The sequence below is a fragment of the Artemia sp. Qi Xiang Cuo genome, chromosome 7 (genome assembly GCF_049724085.1).
Source record: "Artemia sp. Qi Xiang Cuo chromosome 7, ASM4972408v1, whole genome shotgun sequence".
NCBI classification, from domain to species: domain Eukaryota; kingdom Metazoa; phylum Arthropoda; class Branchiopoda; order Anostraca; family Artemiidae; genus Artemia; species Artemia sp. Qi Xiang Cuo.
This window is the reverse complement of record NC_142800.1, coordinates 31,980,717-32,001,658: the sequence shown is the minus strand read 5'-3', so window position 1 is coordinate 32,001,658 and position 20,942 is coordinate 31,980,717. Positions and strand designations below refer to the sequence as shown.

At 33.3% G+C, this 20,942-nt stretch overlaps 1 protein-coding gene across 1 annotated transcript in view; it reads right to left on the bottom strand.

The window, feature by feature from the left end:
- LOC148950172 (hemicentin-1-like) overlaps positions 1 to 20,942 on the bottom strand; it is a 235,199-nt gene that overhangs the window by 191,538 nt on the left and 22,719 nt on the right. Inside the window, exons 3-4 of the mRNA XM_089091489.1 lie at positions 18,104 to 18,300; positions 15,635 to 15,742 (exon numbers count right to left, since the gene is read on the bottom strand). Coding sequence (XP_088947615.1) covers positions 15,635 to 15,742; positions 18,104 to 18,300 — 305 coding nt within the window. The remainder of the gene's footprint in view (positions 1 to 15,634; positions 15,743 to 18,103; positions 18,301 to 20,942) is intronic.

The following is a 20,942-nucleotide window of genomic DNA, read 5'->3' as shown; positions in this document are numbered from 1 at the left end:
AGGTTCTATATTTTTTTTAGGGGGTCTTTCCCCCTTTTTTCGAAAATCAGCCAAATTTTCTCAGGCGCGTAACTTTTGATGGGTAATATTAAACTTAATGAAAATTATATTTTTGAAATCAGAATTAAAATCTGATTCTTTTGATGTATCTATTGGTACCAAAATTCCGTTTTTTAGAGTTTCGGTTACCATTGAGCCGGGTCGCTCCTTACTTACAGTTCGTTACCACGAACTGTTTGATTTTTGTTTCTTAATTGGTGGTTCTGTGTTTTTTGCTAGCTTGAGGTGTTTGGGGTGTCATGATTTGCGGCATTTAGGTTTTGAGTAAGCTTAAATTGTGCTTTGTTGAGTTTCCAGTATTCTGTGTGTTGAATTTTTTTCTGTTAATATTAGTACTTAAGAGTGGAAAAGAAAGAGGAAATATGTTTAAGGTTGTTAAAGTCTTCGGGGAGATGTTTAAGGGAGTCAAGGGGTCTTCACATAATTAAAATTCTTTGACATCATAGGCAGCACAATAGTGCTACCTAAGTAAAGAGTGACGAGTATTCCATGTATTATTTATTTTTCTTCCTTTTCCCATTCCCTCTCTTACGGAAGGAGTTATAATAAAAACTTCGAAAGGGGCTCATTCAATTGGATATTGAAAGTTCTAGTGCCCTTTTCAAGAGTCAAAATTGATTGGAGGGCAACCAACTCCTTCATCTACGACCCTTTTTTCTACTCCCCTGAAGACACCTGATCAGAATTTTGAGACAGTCCCTGTTACTAGAAACAGTTTAAAGTTCCAATAATTATGTCTCTGGGGATTACAGGACCCCCACAGCCCTTGGGACGCGGGTTTTAGGCTATACAAGTTGCCCATTATTTTAATCTACATTTTGCTATTGAGAAAGGGGGCCTTGTTTAACCTAGGGGCTCCAAGAAGGCTAAGGGTATTAAGGTGAAACTCTCTGGCAATGTTCAACCAGAGCAGACCATACATACATTCAGGTCGTCAAAAGAGAGTATCATCAATATCTCATGAACTGATTAGGATACTAAATTGAAACTTTAAGGGTACGCTGAGGGGGATAACTAATAAAAGACGCTATGTTCTACAAGTTTTAGGGTATGTTGAAGGGGAAGCTGGACTAACCAATGACACTATGTGTATAGCAGTACTACTAATTTTACTACTGCTGCTACTACTACTGCTAATACTGCTACTACTACTACTACTACTACTACTATTACTACTACTGCTCGTGCAATTGCTACTACTACTATTGCTACTGCTACTACTACTACTACCACTACTACTACTACTACTACAATTATTACGAATATTTTAAAACTATCACTATTACTACTATTACTACTACGATTATTGAGCTAGATCATGAAAGTTTAGGTGCATCCAGGATGTCAAAATGGTATAGATGCAATACCCCAGGAACAGTACAAGGTATTAAAATGAAACTTTCAGTATAGTTGAAGGGTATGTAAAACAATAAGGGAAAGACATTATATATGCCCAAACAGTCAAATGGACGTCCGTGCAATATCAAGGAATAGCTAAGGGTATCACACTGGAACTTTCAAGGCATGGTTGGGGATCTTGAACTAAATCAATAGACACAATATGGATCCGTGGTTGTTAAAACGGTGCAGTTTACTCAAGTAACTCAAGAATGGCTAAAGGAATTAAGTTGAAAATTTCAGAACAATGCTGAGGAATAAGGTCTATTAATATTTGTCTTTGTTTCTATAACTATTATTAAAATTTTTTCCAAAATGCAAATTGCATGTCATTATTGATTCGTAAGAACAAAAATCGAAAAATCTTTCACAAACTTTTATTTATTAACAAATGAAAAACAATGCAAAATAAAAACGAATTGAAATTTATTAATATAAATGTTTTCCACAATAGAAAATTATCTAAGAAAAGTGAAGACACACCTTAAAGTAAAGATGAGCAAAAATAAGGTCAAGTAGTAATTTAAATGTAAAAAAAACAACATGAATCACCATAAAACAAAGTGAAACATGAGAGGGAAATAAATTACAATAAATAGTGAATTTAAACTTATAATGAACAGAAAATGCCACAAAGAGGAATAGGGCTAACACCCCTATACCTTTTAAAGTCAAGAACATCATTTGTACTTTACTAAAAACAAAATACATTTAAATGTTTCCTCTTGTATAACGTTAATAAATGCAAAATTGCTGAACCTTTCAGAAATGAATATCAACATAAGATTTGACCGTCTACATTTCATTAGTTTTTACAATAATCTTGGTTACAATGACTACTTTTCTTTCTTGTATTTTGTTGATGTTACAGCAAGTAAAAAGACACAGCTCAAAATAAAAATTGTTTACCATAAAGCACCTATGACGTTCTGGTCTTTAGAAAGCACGCGACAGGTTTGTATCGATTCATCCTGTTGCTTGTCTTCTAAAGGCAGATTAATGTGAACTTCTTTTTCCGCTCCGCCCCCCCCCCCCCACAGTAATTGCATTTGCTTTAATTACATTAAAGACCATACATGTTCTAACGCACAAACCCTTTGAAACATTTAAATTACACATTAGAAGCATTATCATAATGTTCTTTAGTTTTAAGTTACGGTGTGTCAAATCATAAATTTTATTTAAATTCAGAAATTCTGGTGCAAACTAAATTCACGCCAATTAAATTCTGTCTTGAATTAAATTCTGGCGTGAATTAAATTTCTCCTTCAAGTTTATCCTTCAAAGACTCGTAACTTTTATTGGACGTGTATTTTCCTGGGAGGCGATCTCTGCAATAATTTTAGTTATTTTCTTAGCAGTGCTATAATAATGCACGTTCCTTCATTCCATTTTAATTTGGTTTGTAAGGCAGTTTCCAAACATATCTGAAATTAAATTACAACTGGAAATAATATCTTCAGGTAATTAGATTTCAAGTAATTTTTGGGAAAATTTTTATTGATGCTCTATAATTTTAATTCAGTACGATCGACTAAAAAATTTATTTCTGATTTCTCCTAAATTATCCTGATTTACGCAATTTTTATTTTTTTAATGAGAATTTCTCACAATGTTATGAATGAACCTTGTGACGACCTCATAGGACCATATAGGTTTGATATGATTACCCCTTTTTTTCTCAATTTTGGAATAATGAGTTTTTCGAAACTATAGATCTATCTTGGTGGTTTTTTCAGGCCAGAAAATATATATACACGTTATTGGGCGTTAAGCATAGAAACAACACATACTTTATTACATGCGAAAGCGTTGAATCATCTATACCCCACACCACATGGCACAATCAAAATGAGCTACATATGTGAAGGTTATAGCCTCAGTGCAGGCACATGGCACAATCAAAATGAGCTACATATGTGAAGGTTATAGCCTCAGTGCAGGCACATGGCACAATCAAAATGAGCTACATATGTGAAGGTTATAGCCTCAGTGCAGCAGTATACTGATTTACATTATTCTCCATTTTTAGCATCCTCATGTAACTTTTGGCGTAGATATTTTGGTCTAACAATATTTACTTCAACAGATGCACTTAGAGGATATGCAAGTCGTTTGTTAACAGCTTCATCAGGGTTTAAAAACATTCGGCCAAATGAAGTTGGTTCGAAATTACCTTGAGGAGTTTGTGTAGGATGTGTTTTTAGTGATTTTTTATGTTGCCTAGTGATTTTCTTCTAGCTAGTGATTTATAGTAATTGTTGTTCTAAATCTATTGAATTTTCCTAAATCTTGTGATTTTTCAAAATAAAGCGCGTAGATTCATGATTCTATCGAATAAATCATACAATAATCTAATTAATAAAAAAACGCAAAATACTGATTCAGTACACTTCCTAATATGTTCCAGATTAGCATTTCTGCAACTATGCGTCTTTACCGCCTTTGAAACTTCCGATTTTCCATAATATGTCCATATCAGATATAGACCTCAGGGCGTCATCACCAAGATAATAGGTGAACTTAGTAAATCGCTAAATTGTAAAAATGTTCGTTACTTCCTATTTCACAATATTTGCTAAGGTCCACTTTTGTCTTCATATTTATGGTAGGTTTTCTATATAATCTACCAATTCTAAATTAGATTTGCTTGACCTAAAACTTTTGAAAGTGGAGTGGACGGGGGATGCGACTACACCCTCTCAACTGCAAATAGAACGGAATTAAAGTCATTGAAAAATAAGAAGGTAGATATAGATTAAAAATAGGACTTAGTGCTTTTATAATAGGATTTTTAATATAACTAGATAGATTAAATCGATTGTAGTTTTATGATTGAAGTCGGTTGGGAGTAAGGGAGGGGGTATCTACTCCGCGAATTGTCTAATTGTTTTAATTTTTACTTCTAATATCTAATCGAAACTCCAACAATTCTCCAAATTCGCTTATTTGTAACTGAAACACCTTTCAAGTGCAGTTAATATCTTATTCTTTAAGTTTTTGTATTTTTGTGCTAACATATCAATCAGTTTGTAGTAATGAACTGCAAAACTAGAACGACAATATTAACCGACACTCTAGAAACGGAATTTTGATATCAATCGTTATATCATCGATTTATTATGTTGATTCAAAACATATGAAATTCAATAAGCCTAGTTTTATTTATGAAAAGCTACAAAAGTAAGAAAATGTGCCTGAAAGAGGTAGGAAACACCCACTAAAGTTAAAGAATTTTAATTAAAATCAAACAACTAAATTTGGCGTATGAGAGAACCCCGCCTTAGCGGTTTCAAGCCCTTATCTGAAAAAATGCTGCATTTTGTATTATTTGCCAGAAGAGAAATCGTGGTTGCGTATTAATTTCTTGTTTTACTTTCCAGGCTCGATAGTATCAAACCAACGGTCCTAGAACATCGGAAGAGGGATCATTTGATCGGAAATGAAAATTTCTGGTGTCTCTTTTATTTGAAAAAAAGATCGGAAGGCTACTAGACCCCCCTACCGCCTCTCTTATTTTACCAAAAATTGTTCAATCAAAAGTTTGAGATAGCCATTTTGTTTAGCGTACGGTAGTTGAAAGGTTCAAAACTATGCCTTTAGATTTAGCACGACCCACGTAGGTCCTGAGGATAGGTCTGGGAATGAAAGTAAGCTAAGGATAACTTACTAAGGATAATAAGGATAATGTATGGTCTAAAAAACCAGTTTCATAGCCATAAAGACAAATACCAGGTGACATAATGTATCGGACTTGTATAACTTGGGTTATATCTTTGCAAATTAGGGGGTTAGGTAAGGTTAGGTTAAGTTAGTTTACTTTAATCCCCCCTTAATGCAAATATAAAAGCAAATTATATTATTATATAAACTAAAGTAATATATTTTCATCACATTTTTACATATTTCGTTAGGACTAACATAACTTTACTTCTTAGTTGTGTTCCGCATAATTAACAAGTACCTCTTTTTTTTGTTAAATAAGCAATAAGACCGATACTTATCGAAATTTGCGAAGGGTGTGATAATTTTTTTCCAATGAAAATGTATAAAGGACCTTTTCAAAATTTTCGCTGGTGTCCCAGTAATTATACCAGCTCAACTAAAGTAAAAATAAAATATTTTCCATATTTTTTGGAAAAATACTAAGGTTTTGAATCGACAAGGAAAACAAAAAATCAAAAGGACAAAACAAATATTTCGATTAGATCACAGAAAACCAATTTTCAGTAATGGGGTTATAGGCCAATGGTAAAAATTCCGGAAAATACAAAGAGGAAACAAGGATATTGTTCTATTTTCTGTATAAAGAAGCAAAAAGGCATTTTTGAAAATTTCAAAGGTAGTTTTTGCTTAAAAAAAAAACAGAACAGCAATTTAAAGGTATTTTTCCACATCTAGGGGGAATTTTACCTCTTTCTTGTATGCCTGAATAGAATATGGTAAAGCAATGAAACAATTACTAATTAAAATTTATAAAAGGTATTATAATTCTAGTGATTTTTAGTGATTTCTATTCAATAATCTAGTGATTTTTAGTTATTTCTATTCAATAATCTAGTGATTTTTGTGCTAATTTAATGAGTTTTTTCAAGAACCTAGTGATTTATTTTTTCACCGGGTGGCAACCGTGGGGTGATGTCATAAAAAAAGGCAAATCAGTTCAAGTGGAAACTCTGTGGGTGATAATACAATTCAACGTTGCAAGCAGCAATTTCCAAATGAATCACCTTTATTTGCCACTCTTTCCTCAAGAAACGGAGGGTTCTACAATGAATACGTATTACTTTCAAGGGCCCCAGTGGCTTGTGCTTAATACTTGAGTAGTTTCCGGCATCTTTGTATATTAGTTTATATTTTTAGTTTATATTATTAGTTCATATATTAGTAAAATTTTTCTTATTCTTAGTGAATATGGAGGGAAGGAAGTAGACATTTCCCACTTTTTTCAAACAAAAAAGTTGTGTCAAAACTTTTTTGTTTTATCAAAACGCATTTATCCGCTCTTCATTTATTATGAATTGTCATAGACTTTAAGACCTGTTTAATGTTTTAAAAAAAGTCATTTTCCTCCATTCTCTCTTTTTTTGTTCCACCTGCTCTTCCCCTTGCTTTATTTTTGAGCTTAGATTTTTTTTTACCTTTTTTTCTCGCCTTAAAAAAAAACATTGTGTATACTTATAGCAAAATATTTTGTTAAGGCATATTTTAGAGTAGGAAATGAAAATGGTATAGATATGGCTGTCATGTTTTTTTCTTTTAGAAAAATAACTTTTGTAATGACATTTTAGTTTTACGTGACTTAGGATTTTTTCAAGACTTAGATTAATTTTTCGCATGTCTCTAAAAGACAGTGCATACACATTATATGAAAAATTTCTTTTTAAATCAAAATTTTTTCAAGTTTGAAACATAATTTCGTTTCCTTATTGTGATTTTTTTGGTCAATTTGTCATCATTTTTTTGACAATCATTCTTCGTATACTTTCTTTCTTGTGCATAGACAGTGATGTAACATAAGCCCATAACATTTATTATTCTAGGTGAATACAGATATATCACGACCCAACAAAAAGATCAAGGACTCAAGTGAAGAATCAAATGAATAGTGAATTCAACTATGAAGCATTTGTACAGGAAGATAGGTATATATTAAGAGATGAGAATAACATACAACTCGCTGACCATTTGAATCTTTCTATATCACATGGCTTATTGGACACGGTCAAAGGCATTCAAAATTCATTTGTTAATACATAGGAATCCGTTTTCCCCCTTAACAAACAGTGCAATTCCAATTGTTTTGAATTCACGTCAGATGGGCCCAGTTTATGCAACGTTGACCAACTCTTCTTTTGAAAACATAATAAAAGGTTCAGCTTCTTCACTTTCTCTTGCTCTATCTTTCTCTTTCGCTCTATTGTGTGTGCTTTAACAAAATTTCTAATTTATTGTGGTTGTTTTAAAATTATATGAATGCAAATCCAATTTCGACAAAAATAAATTTTTCACGGGTGTAATATATATAACTCTGTGGCTGTGACATGACCCCCCACTCCTTCCTAAAAAAAAAAATTAATTTGCTCATTTTAGTTTCAGGGGGAAACGTCAACATCAAATCCCTTCCCTGGACCACCAGGACTGCAGATTATACGTAAAAATTATCCTATATAAAGCAGGCCAGTCATTGCAAGATGATGTTAATGAAGGTACGTCACCTATTTTCCCCCTGGACTTTGAGATTGGTTCAGAGGAGGTAAAGAAGCTAATGGAAATTATCGGTAGTGATGTTTCCGAAGTCATCATTGATTAAAATTTTGTAATCAAACTTTTCCACACAGTTGTGAGCAAAGGGAGGGTGCATAAATGAGGCTGATTACTGCAAGTCGTATTTGTCAAGTGACGTGCTCACCCTCTTTGACATTTTGTGCAAAAGTACGGACAAAATTTACGAGACATTTGGTCTCCATCTTGGCTAATATTTTTCCACTCCACACCTAGTCATAGACCTCAGCCTAAACATTAGCTGGGAAAAAATTGGGCTCATCACCAACATTGACAAACACCTTTTCGTCAAAAGGTCGTTGAGCTGTGGATACGTACTACAGTGGAATTGTTTCTTGAAAACTGATCCCACTGGTACGGAGATGAGAGATAAGTCGGGAGCAATATTCCTTGACATGAATACTCTCTGTGCCTAGGCTATGTCTCACTGCGCTCTATTATGTGGCAATTATATATGCCTCAACGACTTCTACGGCTCTGAATTTTCTGACATTGCCAGTATACAAGAGAATGGGGTTGTTAGTGTTTTTTTTTTGAAAATAATGGAGAGATAACACTGGAGCTTCATGATTTGGCGAAAGATTTTGTTTTTCCATGCATTAATTGACTGGTGTCCAGGGAACTCTCTATGTCCTCGCAACAGATCTTTTGTGGAGGCGGTGGGTACCATAAATTTGACATCTTAAAAAGAAAAATATTGCAAACCTTCTACCGAAAAAAATATATTGTTGGAAATCATGTAATGTAAAAATAGGTGTGCACAAATGGTTTCAATGTAACAAAGATTCGTAGAGCCTTTCAGTTCAATCAAAAGCCATACGTGACGAAGTTTATAACTTTTTGCCGAAAAGGATTCTGAAGCAAAACCAAAGGTCGAAAAAGTAACCTGTAAACTTGTTTCAAAATTTGGCCTTTGGTAGACTGTACAAAAGTGTTTACAATAGGGGTCGTTGTGACGTTGTAACCGATCCCGAACATTTTGTTCGAATTATTGCCGACCCCAAATGCATATCTTTGACAGTAATCGGCCAAGATGTGGTACTATTGAATAGAAAAAAAGGAAAAATTTCACCGAATAAATATATTGCTGCGGGTAGTGCCATTTTAGAAATTTCTAAAAAGTTCATGTTAGAATTAACTAGAATATGGTTAGGGTACAGTGGCCGGGGGAGGGACAAGTAGAGGTCTTCTATGGGGTCGCAGATTCTCAACTTTTAAAAGTCAAAACAGAAAACCTATTTTATGATTTGGCGAACGGTGAGATCATCAGTCTCCGGATGGATTAAAACAATTAGGACAGGGAAGTCTGTTCAGAGCTCATCAAACGCCGGGCTACAAGTCAACTTTTATTTTTTAAGTGAGAGGCGGCAAGCAACATGATTTCCTGGGGTATGTTTGAGAGTCACAAGGTTTACTTTTTGCTGAAACACAACGAGGAGATCAACAAACGATGTAAAGGTTCGTCCGCTCACTTTGCAGAAAATAATTTTCACATGGAAACCTACCAGAATTGTACTGTCGAAAATACAGCTCCACGAACGAAACTATAGACAATTCGCTCTTTAAATCTTAGACATTTTACAGTAAATGTTTAAAAGAATGCAATGAATTTGTCTTCCAACAAGGTTTATGTTTCTAAAAAGGGTTTAAACACTCTTCTCCTTGGAGTGCTAAATAGCTTCCGACCAAGATGAGTGTGTTTGCCATAGGAAAGGTCACGGTATGAGTAAATTTCTTTAAAAATATCTCCCAATCTTGAGGGACAGGGGAAAAAATGGGCTTCGTAGTGGCGTTAGTCCGGAGGCGAAGGGGGGACAGCCTCCACAAAAAAAACTTATAGCAGATATTTCTTGTTGTTGTTTTATTAAAGTGGAACTTTTTTAATGTTTTTCTGTAGATACACAAGATCTTTTTCTTATAATTAATTTTTTTTTTGTTATATTAAAAACTGTTTGATTTTAACTCAATTGTTTTGTTGTTGTTATGTTTGTTTTAGTGAAGTGTAACTTTTTTAAAGTACTTCTGAATAAACACAAGTTGTTTTCATTTTTGATTATTTAAATTTTTTAACAAACTTAAAAAGCTCTTTTATTTTAGCGTTTTTTTTTTATTTTTGATTTTTCTTCTGTATACAATTTTGAAAACATTTAATATAGTAAAGGTTTTGATTTTAACTCGGTTCCTGTTGTCCATTGAACAGAGACACCAAGCAACATATAGATTAAGTTTATAACACCATTCCGAAATTTTCTCTGTGGGCCATCGAGGCATAAAACAAAACTTTTGATGAAAATAATTCAAATTCTGGGCCAAATATTGGTTTAGGAGGGAATAGTCAAACATCAATACAAAGAAAATATTATTACTTTAGTGTCTGGCAAGATTCATACGATCGGATAAAGGCTATTAAACCCCGAGTTAAATTTATCAAAGAATAGGATGCTTTATTCAATTCAACTGAATCAAACTCCCATCGTATTATTGATGATTTAGCCGAATTGAAAGAGCCAATGCCTGAGGAAATGAATCAGTTTTTCACAGTACGTTCTAACCTTGAAGATATTTCTGTTACCATTGTACTACAAAGCTTGCTTCATGAGAGTAAATATGTGGAAACTCTTGCACTGAACTGTTTTCATTACTTTATGTACAAATTTGTTCGTGACTCAAGTTCCCTTATAACTTTAAACAAATAAATTTATCCGTGCCAGCCTAAATTCTCTTTCAGCTTAAAACCAGGCTACAGGCACACCCTATGGGTACCATTGTTATTGACCTTCATCAAGACGCAGCTGAAGAACTACGTGTGAATAGTAATATATTTGATCGTGAAATAACTGTATTACTCCCGGTGGGTGATAGGAAAAGACGTTGTTTGAAACTATACATTTATCTGCAGGCAAGTTGAACTGCCAGATGCTATTAGGAAGCATACTAGACAACATTAACCCATTGTCAGTGCCCTGTTCAAGATGAAAAATATTCAAAACAAGAAAAGATAACATTTAGTTCTGGCAGGGGAAATTTTGTTCACATTTGTATAGCCAATAATTGCTGGTCATAATAGCAATCTCTTTCTTTCTCCATTTCTGTCATAAGAAAAAAATGGCTAAATCATATAAATTTAATGCAATTGATGAGGGTCTACTACTACAAACCTTTAACGAAAAAAACAAACTTGCAAACCACTACATTTCCTTAACAATAGCAGCATACCTGACGATCAGAATTTTTTTGATTTTTCAAATGGCACTTTGTCGTGTTGACAGACAAAAACCATATCGAACTGATTCTATTTGTGTTGTAAATATTGCACATAAGGAATCATTGCAAGAGCCAAATAATTCAATTTCAAAAGGACCTATGTTGTTGTCGTCATCATTGGAAAGTCACTTATTAAAATTAGTAGATTTGTTACCAGTCTCCTATCGGGAGCAGAGTAAAAGTTTAATTGAAGAGTGATATTGAAATTGATACTAAAACTAATCAAATCACTCTAGGTAGCAATACTTAAAATATCATAACCTAATAATTTATTTTGTCTCAAATCATAAGAAAATTCTATCCATTGACACAAATCTTCTGAAATGTTTACACACATCAAACTTCCCCAAGCACTTGTGATTGACAAAAAGTTCTTAAAGGAATTAATGCAATGGACATCAGTAAATTAAAATGATGATTGAAAAAAGATGACTCTAAAAAGTTAATAATGACGAAAAGTACGCCTAAATCAAGATACAGCAGCAGCAGTGAAGATTTAACTCTAGAGATTAGGAGAAAGATTTTCGCCACCGTTAGCATACAAAAAAATAACATAGGAATTGCATTAACAAGGAATTAATGCAATGGACATCAGTAAATTAAAATGATGATTGAAAAAAGATGACTCTAAAAAGTTAATAATGACGAAAAGTACGCCTAAATCAAGATACAGCAGCAGCAGTGAAGATTTAACTCTAGAGATTAGGAGAAAGATTTTCGCCACCGTTAGCATACAAAAAAATAACATACATGGTGGTAGTACGCATTTACGTTCAAAATGGATGAAACTCTTAAACGTATCTATGCAAATGCTTTGGAGATGTGAAGTCTAAATGCACCCAATACACTTGCTTATGCTAGGAATACCAACAGGGTGTAGCAAAAGACTATTTACAAAATGAGCCTAGCTAAACTCTTCAGGGAAATCGTAGACTTCGCACCAATCAATATCGAAAAACTAAGGCCATCTACCCCCTGCAAATCATGCAAGCTGATCTTATGAATCTGGATGAGATGCAACAACGGTACAGTAAACCCTCTGAGTATATTCTATTTGCGATTACATCTTTATTCACTATTCCTTTGTCTGTCCATTATCATCTAAGTATGGCGAGGAGATTGTAATTGCTCTAGAAACAATGCTTGACCAAGATTCCTATAGAAAAATTAAGACGAACCAAGGAAGTTAATTTATCAATCCACATGTAAAGAAAGTTCTACTAATATATGGTAAAGAGTTGTATCATAGTCATATTTCAATTAAGACTGCATTTGCCGAATGTCTGATTAAAACAGTCCTTCTACTCTACTTCACTTGTGTATACTCAAAAATTCTGCTGCTTTTATTGTCCTGGATAAAATAATACGAGGTTAAAATCAATTTCGTCACCGTTCTCTATCCAAACCTTACTCCTCTTGAGGTTCGTTACGGCAATGACAACAATACACTGGGCATGTGTCTCAAACAATACTCCAATGGAAGTGAAATAAAAGGTAAGTTCTTTGTCGGTGATATGGTTTGAATGAATCACACAAGCAATATTTTTGAAATAGGGAACTACTTATGGTCCACTGAGCTTTCTAAAGTGTCAAAAGTCCTGGATACTAAACTTCTGACCTATCGACTAAGAGATATAAAAAATTATGAGGTTTTGGGGACATTTTATGACTACGAATTCCAAAAATTAAAGACAGTGCAGTTTCTCAAATTTAAAAGTATTAAAAACTCGAACACGGGGAGGTAAGAAACAGTAGTTAGTTTGCTGGCTTGGGTTTAACCCTGAATTTGATTCTTGGATAGCTGCTGATGACGTACACAGCAATTTCAGCTTCTAAAGGTGATACCAGACATTTATGCCCAATATTCCCCATATACTCTACGGTGATTTGAATAAAACAAGTCATTTGTAGACTAAAATCTCTCCCACTATTAAACTTGATGGTATATATAATCCGTCCAACCTTTCAAGGAAGAATGAAAAGATCTCATCTTGGCTCAATACATCCCCTCTCTCTCCATCTGTAGCGTTCCATGACTTCGCTAATGTAGACATTCAATCATTCTCAGTGGTAGACATTCAATATGCTGTTGAGAAATTGAAAAACCACAAAGCCCCTGGCATCTCTGGAATCTCCGCGGAACTCCTTACGAATGTTGACGTCACTATCCTGCTATGGCTCCAAATGCTAATCAATGCAATACGGGACTCGGAGATCATCTAGAAAGACTGGCGTACAGGAGTGATTCTCCCACTGTGGAAGAGAAAAGGTTCCAAGAGGGAGAGTAATAACTTTAGAGGGATAACGCTCCCCTGACTATGAGGCACACTTTTTTCTATGGCTTTGTTGCAGCAATGCTTTGCACGCCTCTGACGAAAGCACAGAACAAAGCAGGCTGGTTTTATGCCTGGCTGATCAATGATATAGCAAACTTTCTCTGTGAGACAAATCATTGAGAAGTTGAACGAATTCCAGCACCAGACTGTCCACCACCAGCTACAACAAATCTTTCTGCCTCATCACTACAGAACTGGGATTTGGGCAAAAATTTCAAGGAAAGTCTTAAGGTAAATATTAGATTTTCAGCAAGAGCTATTGGCAAATAATTACAACCTCAGCAAAAATGTAAGGGCTGAAAAAATGTGCGTGGCAGTCATATAATCCTTAGTTTTTACCAAGGTGAGAAGCGAAAACCATCATTTTCAGCAATAACAGCAACTTGCTCCGAAAAGAGAAAGTAGCAAGACAAAAAAGAAGAGTAACAGCAAAAAAAAATTACTAGATCAAAGAATATTTTTATTCGTACGATGAATTTTCTTCCCCACAGAGAATCACATCCGTCGATCACTTTATCATTCAATCTATTCAATAATGTTGATGTCAGTTTCAAGCACAGGCTCTATGAACAATTTCATCCTAAACAACCCCTGTCAGAAAATGTATACTTTCAAGTATTTTCCATTGAAGATTATTTCATTGATTTATTATTCAATTTAATTGATTTAAATGTTATGGTGAAGAAGAAGTTCGAAAATCAAACTTCTATCTCTACCAAATGTCTATCTTATGAAAGCTGTATCCTACAAAATTTTTCAAACAAATTTATGGAGATACTAACGATATATTGGTGAACAATAGCAACAATTTATTGAACTACGCTAGCTACCTAAAATTTTTGTTGATGACTCCAAAGTCATACAAGGAATTGAGTTTTTGAAATAAAATGTAGTGGAAAATACCCTCTCCTACCTGTGTAATACTGATTTCAGTGCTAAGAATAAAGTGTTCTAAGAATATTTGCAAATTTGTTTATTAATAAAAAATATATGTACAGAAAACTTTTTTTTCATTTTCTTGAATAGCTTTTCTTTATATTTCTTCTTCTATTTCACGTAAATGCTCATCATCATTTTGGATAACAGCTAGCAATGGTAAATCATTTGAATTCATTGTGTATTAACCATCTAGCGAAAAGTCAGGATCCCATTTCCTACAATAAAGTGTACTTTCACTCTTATTTTATCTCTCTGTAAAGTCAATGACACCTTTTCAATCATATTGTGAAATTAACGTGTTTTGATGTGCTAATTTGATTCAATATCACACAGAAAACCCTCAATAGAGCAATCACTGTCCGTAACTGCCAAATAAAAATCTGTAGGCTTACAATTTCTTCTAAACTATTTTCTTCACAACTATGACGTAGAAACCACACTCTCTTGTTTTTTCAACAGTTGAAGCGTGGACCAAATTATTCCTCCCAAAACAATTCAAATCTGAGACAATACCGTTCTTATGAAAAAAACTAAAAGTCCGTCTAAAGTTTTTTCATATCGTACCGGGATAGGCATTTTCCCACTGAATATAGTGACAGTTGGAGCATAGGAATCCTCTGACATGACAATCATAAACTTCTTCAACACAAGATTTACAATCCACAGGAATATGACTATACAGCAAGATGACCTTGCTACATAGCAGTGACATAATTTCTTATGCATATTCTCGTGAAGGGTTTTATAAGTACCTTTTATTTGTTTCCAATATATTTTAGGCTAGTAAAATTTAGTCTTCATTCAAATGGTTCCACAGCGATTATAAATGTTGATGCAATAAATTAATACGGTTTTGTAATTATAACTAAAGAGATTAGGTGGCAAACACTGCGTAATAAATAGAGTCAAGTTGTTTTTATTATAAAAATATAAAAAGAATAGAAGCTATGTTTTGTACCCTGTAATGCAGTTTTGTGTCGCAGTTGTTGCATTTTTGCTAAATTTTGGTATATTTAAGACTTTGGAAAATACTATTTTGAAAAAAAATCAATGAGTTTCATTGAAAAACTTAGACCAACAAAGTCACCCCTTCCATTGCTGGACTGACGACTATAGTTTTTAATTGACGGCGGAGCAATGAAACAGTAACGTTACTCTTAGAAAACTTTAGTCATATAAATCGAGCGAATGTTGCTATATCTTTATCTGTTGTCTAAGTTTTGGTAAGCTAAGTGCCAAATTACTTCTGCTATTATAAATTACTTCTTTGTTCTGATAAAATTTAATAGGAGGAACTTGAAATGAATATTTTACAGAAATGAACTTGAAAACTGAAATAAAGCCGTTTTTACCTCCTGATGTTTCACATGTCATTGTTAAAGAACCATTCTCTTCAATAAAAATAGTTTTATCAGTGTGGATTTGTGATTCAAACGACAATATCGGCTGTCTTGGAGGATCTGAAAAATCGGAAATTACCATCTATTACCTAAATAGGTTTAAAATATAGGCCTAGTTTTATAATAAACAATAAAAGTTTCATTCCTTTATTAAACTGTTACTTCTTTTACAGACTGAACCAATTAAATGGTTTTCGCACTATCCTGAGTAACACCTTGCCATACCTTGACAGATATTTGTATTTTTTAAGTCTTTAGCTCGATAGTGGTCATGAATCAAGTGAGCGAAATAGCAAAAATAAATATATTATATTTTGTTATTTTGAGTAATGTACGAAGAAATTAAGGAAAATTTTTGATTTTCAGGAGATAGGACCTTGAAGCCCTCCCCTGCGTACATCTCTTCCTCAAATATTTCAAAAGAAAGATTAGAAGACGCAACAAAAGTTGGTTTATATTTACTTCTGTTACTTTTTTGCAAGTTGGACACAAAATTTGGATAAGGGGCTTCAAACGGGTAACCCGTCGTCCTGGATACAGCTCTGGGCATCCTAATCTAAAATAATGAACCCTGAAAACCTCATTTTTTGGAATATGCATTTCAGTTTGTTTAAAATGTTTCACTTTACAAATGTTCAAAATTTTGCTGGTGACCTGAAGATGGTAAACAATGAAATCGGTTTGTCCACCTTTTTTCACTTTTATTCTTAGTTATCCTGATCTAAAGCAATGCTCTTGCCAATATTATTTTTTTTCAGTTTTTGTTTTGCATGTTTTCTTATTTACATCAAACACAACTATTTAATTGAAGGTAGTTTCCTTACTTGCATGGAATTTCTTAATAGAATAGGTACTAAACAAAATGTATAAAGAACCGTAATGTACAAATAGGTAAACAGCCATCAGATGCCTTATAAGAATCGTGGAAATTAATGGTGGTAATGGAGAAACAGACCTAGATAGTCGGTTTTACTTGCTTCAAAAATTTTGAGAAACCTCTATTGGTGGCATGGCAGAAAAAGTTAAGTCTGTTTTGTGAATTAACCTGTCTGTGATTTCTTATTGTCATTGTTATGTTAATTTTAAAAAAATTACTATTTAGAAAATTCGAGCAAATACCTACAGTGAAATCTATCTTTTTTAGGTTAGGAATAAAACTCTGGGAGTTTTGCTGAGCTATGGCTAGAGTCAAATGAAGGATAAATTTTCTATTCTAGATCATTTTGGATTTCTCAGATCTGTAGTAGTTGACTTTTAAGGAGAGAAAGGTGGCCATGAGAATATAAATATACTCAAAAAACCAGACAAATTTTTTGTCTCCGAGTTATCCTAGTTTGAAGGATAAGTTTTTCTATGTTGACCTGTAGAATAGCTTTCATCCTATTTTAAACTCTATCTTTAAATTTTAACCTTAAACCATGTTTTACGTACTTGGGCTCATAGCATTTCCTTGCCAACAATGGGCACGGCAATGTGAGGATCAATTTTTTAAAAACATTTTATCTAATAGATTTTATCTCAGGAATTACATCTCTTTGTACGATATATGACCCTCTAACTGTTTTCGATATTTCTTTGGTGGGGTTATCACACAACAAGGCATAACTTCACGTAACATATGGGCACGAGTCATCAATTGAGTTAAAATAGCCTTATCTTGGATAGTTTTTTTGAGATTTTTTTTAAAAATATTTGGTTCTAATAATTCGTTTCAAAATCCAAGTCTTTACTTTCAGGTATTTTTTGTATCTTAGTTACGTCAGTTTCATTGTGACATAATGTGTTTGAATGTTACTTTACTTACCTAGGTAGGTAGGTAAAAGTGCCTTGGTAGGACTTCTTTTCGGTGGCATATAGCCTTATGTAGGCCAAAACTGTTGTATTCTAGGAACTTTCCCAAAACTAACACTTGTTTAGGCTTTCGTACAATCCATTTAGCTACTTCAAAAGTGTGGTAGAAATTTATTGTTTCTGTGATAGTTCTTATGTGATAGTTCGCAGTTTAAAAAAAAAAAATAGCTCTTATTGGGGATAACTTTTAAATCCTGCACTTTGCTAAGAAAAGAAGCTTGAAACCCAACACTTTCGGGCTTATAGACATTTGAATATTTTGGTAAATTTTTTGATCAATATTATGTCTTCTCTACGTAATATTCACTCCCCCATTTTTTTAGGAATTCTGATTTTGCTTACTGATAAGTTCTGATGGGTAAATTCAAACTTAATATATTTTACTTTTTATGAATCAGCAGAAATAGCACATCCTTTTGATACATCTGTTATGTCATGCTTTTTTTTGTTTTTTAGCGTTTCGTTCTCGGTTGTCAAGGGTTGTCTTTCTCCTCTATTCACTCGGTTTTATCAGAATTTTTTGCTACAGTTTCTGAACGAAGTGTAAATTTTTTTTAGACGAGAACTTACCTAAGACAGTCAAGTTATGTCTTATATGAATTGTAGGATCCTTAGCATAGTCAATTCTGCATCGATAAATCCCGGAGTCATTTTCAGAGGCATTGAAGACATATAAATCACCTGCAAATGTTTTACTACTGTCAATCCTGAACCGGGGAGTATTGAGTTCTTCGGTGACTCTAGTTTTCAGGTTATCAGTATTTAAGCTAAAAGAAATACGCAAAGTATAAGAAAAAATTATTTGATAAAAAGAAACTATGCAACCAATGGAAGGCGATGCTCTGACTGTTCTAATCTGAACTAAACTTAGCTCAAATTAATTAAACTTAGATTAATTGACTTAGATCAGTTCTGAATCTTGTCTAAACATTTACTAGGACTGAATTTGGATTCATCGGATTTCTAAGATTTGCATTAGCGATATTCTGGTGTTAGCCAAATATCATTGTAGGACTTATTGATTTTATTTTATGTTATGGAAGATTTATAAAAATCATGAAAAATAGAAATGACAAGTACCCCCCAATATGATCAAAATTAGAGTGAGTATCTTTTAAAAGAAAATAAGAGGATACCCCAAATTTCCATTATTTATAACTTATAACAGCTTCACTGGCTTAAGAATAAAAAGATCTAACGAGATTCAAGAGTATGAATTAAAACACTTTTTCATTTTACGTGACAAGGCCAATAATGTTTTGTGTTATTTTAGTAACTTTTATTATGTTGAATGCTTTTTTTTCGTAAAGTAGCCTAAATAAAACAAATAGTATTGTCTTATCAAATATATTTGTTATAAGTAATATCAAATAAATGACTGTGCCAATTCGAAACAGGGGGGGGGGCTGTTGACTTATTTATTGGCTTAATTTGACAGGGTGTTAATTAAATGTAGAAAAAATAATTTGTTATAAGCAATTTGTGCATCTATTGAAGAAAAACTTCCAAGTAATTCGCTTTTTTAGCCCTAAATACAACAGTCTAAAAATAAATTAAAGATAAAATCTTTAAAGGTGTAACAAAACACAAATAAATTTTAAAATTGCAACTCAAATGCACTGCAAGGCATAAGAACTGAAAGCCAGCCATTTTTATTGCGAACCCTAGGTATCAACGAAGCTAAAATCCTACAAAATTTCAAGTTCGAATCAAAATGAAACAGAGTCAAGCTTAAAAAGAAAATTAAATATTAGTTAGTGATTTTAAATTGAAAACTTCACAAGATGGGTGGCATATAGCGGCTAAAACCACTGCCATCTTTAGTGAGTCTAATTAATTACATAAGCTTCAAAATAAAACACAAAATATCTGGGCTTAAGATAAAATATTTTATAGAAATTGTTAACATGCTTTTATTTTCAGAATCATCTGTTTCAAATTATAAACATAATTTCCAATGTTTTCTTAACAATCTAATGTTGGTTTTAAAATGTTCTGTGTTGAAACTCATAAAATAAGCGTTGGAAATGTTCATAGATATTTATTCAGCGAAACACACTTTCAAGGTTGGCTTTCTTCTAAAAACTGTTACTATGCTTTTCTGACTGGAGAAGGATTAAGATCAATGAGTTTCTCAATAATTTTCAGCTTTGCTGGACTTTTTCTGACTGGAGAAGGATTAAAATAAATAAATTTCTAAATAATTTTGGGTTTTTGTTCATCCTATCATTGCCAACAAATCTTAAAGAGCAGGTGCGATTTATAACGACAGAAAAAATAATTGACCCTGTAATTTACATTAATAAAATACTCACTCCGTCTCTATGTATAGTTTTAAAAGATTGTTTCCAAATCTTTTTTACTCATCTGAAGGACCTGGTCATCTCTGATGAACTACAATTAATTAGAGATAAAGTATTTTAAATATTCTTCTGTAACTGGTACTTAGTAGTAAGTCATAGATTCAATAACGCGCGGTGCATAGTTTAAAGGTAACATAAAAATGAATGCAGGGATGACACGACTCCCAAAATCCTTAGGGTCAAGGGTTGTAAGTTATGCAATTTGCCAATTGGTTACAGGTAGGATTTTTTGTAAGGAAAGGAAGATATGCTTGATCCTAGGTCTCCAAAAAGGAAAAGGGTATTGAGTTGAAACTTTCAGAGAATGTTGAGGGAAAAGCTAATCAGATTTGAATGCAGGTTATCAAAAAGGTAAATGAGTGATATCCCAGCAATTGCTTAGGGAATTAAGTTAAAATTTTCAGGCCAGGTTTAAATTTGTAGGGGATACTGATCTAACCGAAAGACACTATGTGCGTACTACCACAATTGATATTGCTAATACCACTAATACTACTGCTACTACTACTACTACTACTACTTCTATTGCTACTAATACCACTACTGCTGCTACTATTACTACTACTATTGCTACAGCTACTACTACTACTACTACTACTACTACTACTACTACTACTACTACTACTACTACTGCTACTACTACTACTACTACAGCTACAACGGCTCTTATTACTCCTGCTGATTCTACTAGTACTGCTATTCTTACTGCTACCACTAAGGCTAAGGTTATCAAGGTGAACTTTTCAGGGAATGTTGAGGTGGATATTGAACTAAACAAACCTGTGTTTAGTTGATAGGAGTGTATTCCAATTAGTATGATTAACCCCCAGAATTTCTAACAGGTGTTTTTATGCAGTAAATCAGGCTTTGTAAGGCAATTTAATGCCTTTTTTGTGTTTACATGGATACAAGGATTCCAGTGATCAGTAAAAGTGCGATGGTAAAACTTAAAAATGATATAGAAAAGGTGGATTGGTACGATGTTCTAGGCGAAGTTCAGGACGCAAATTCAAAGTTTGTTTTATTTTATGAAAAGTTGCAGAGTT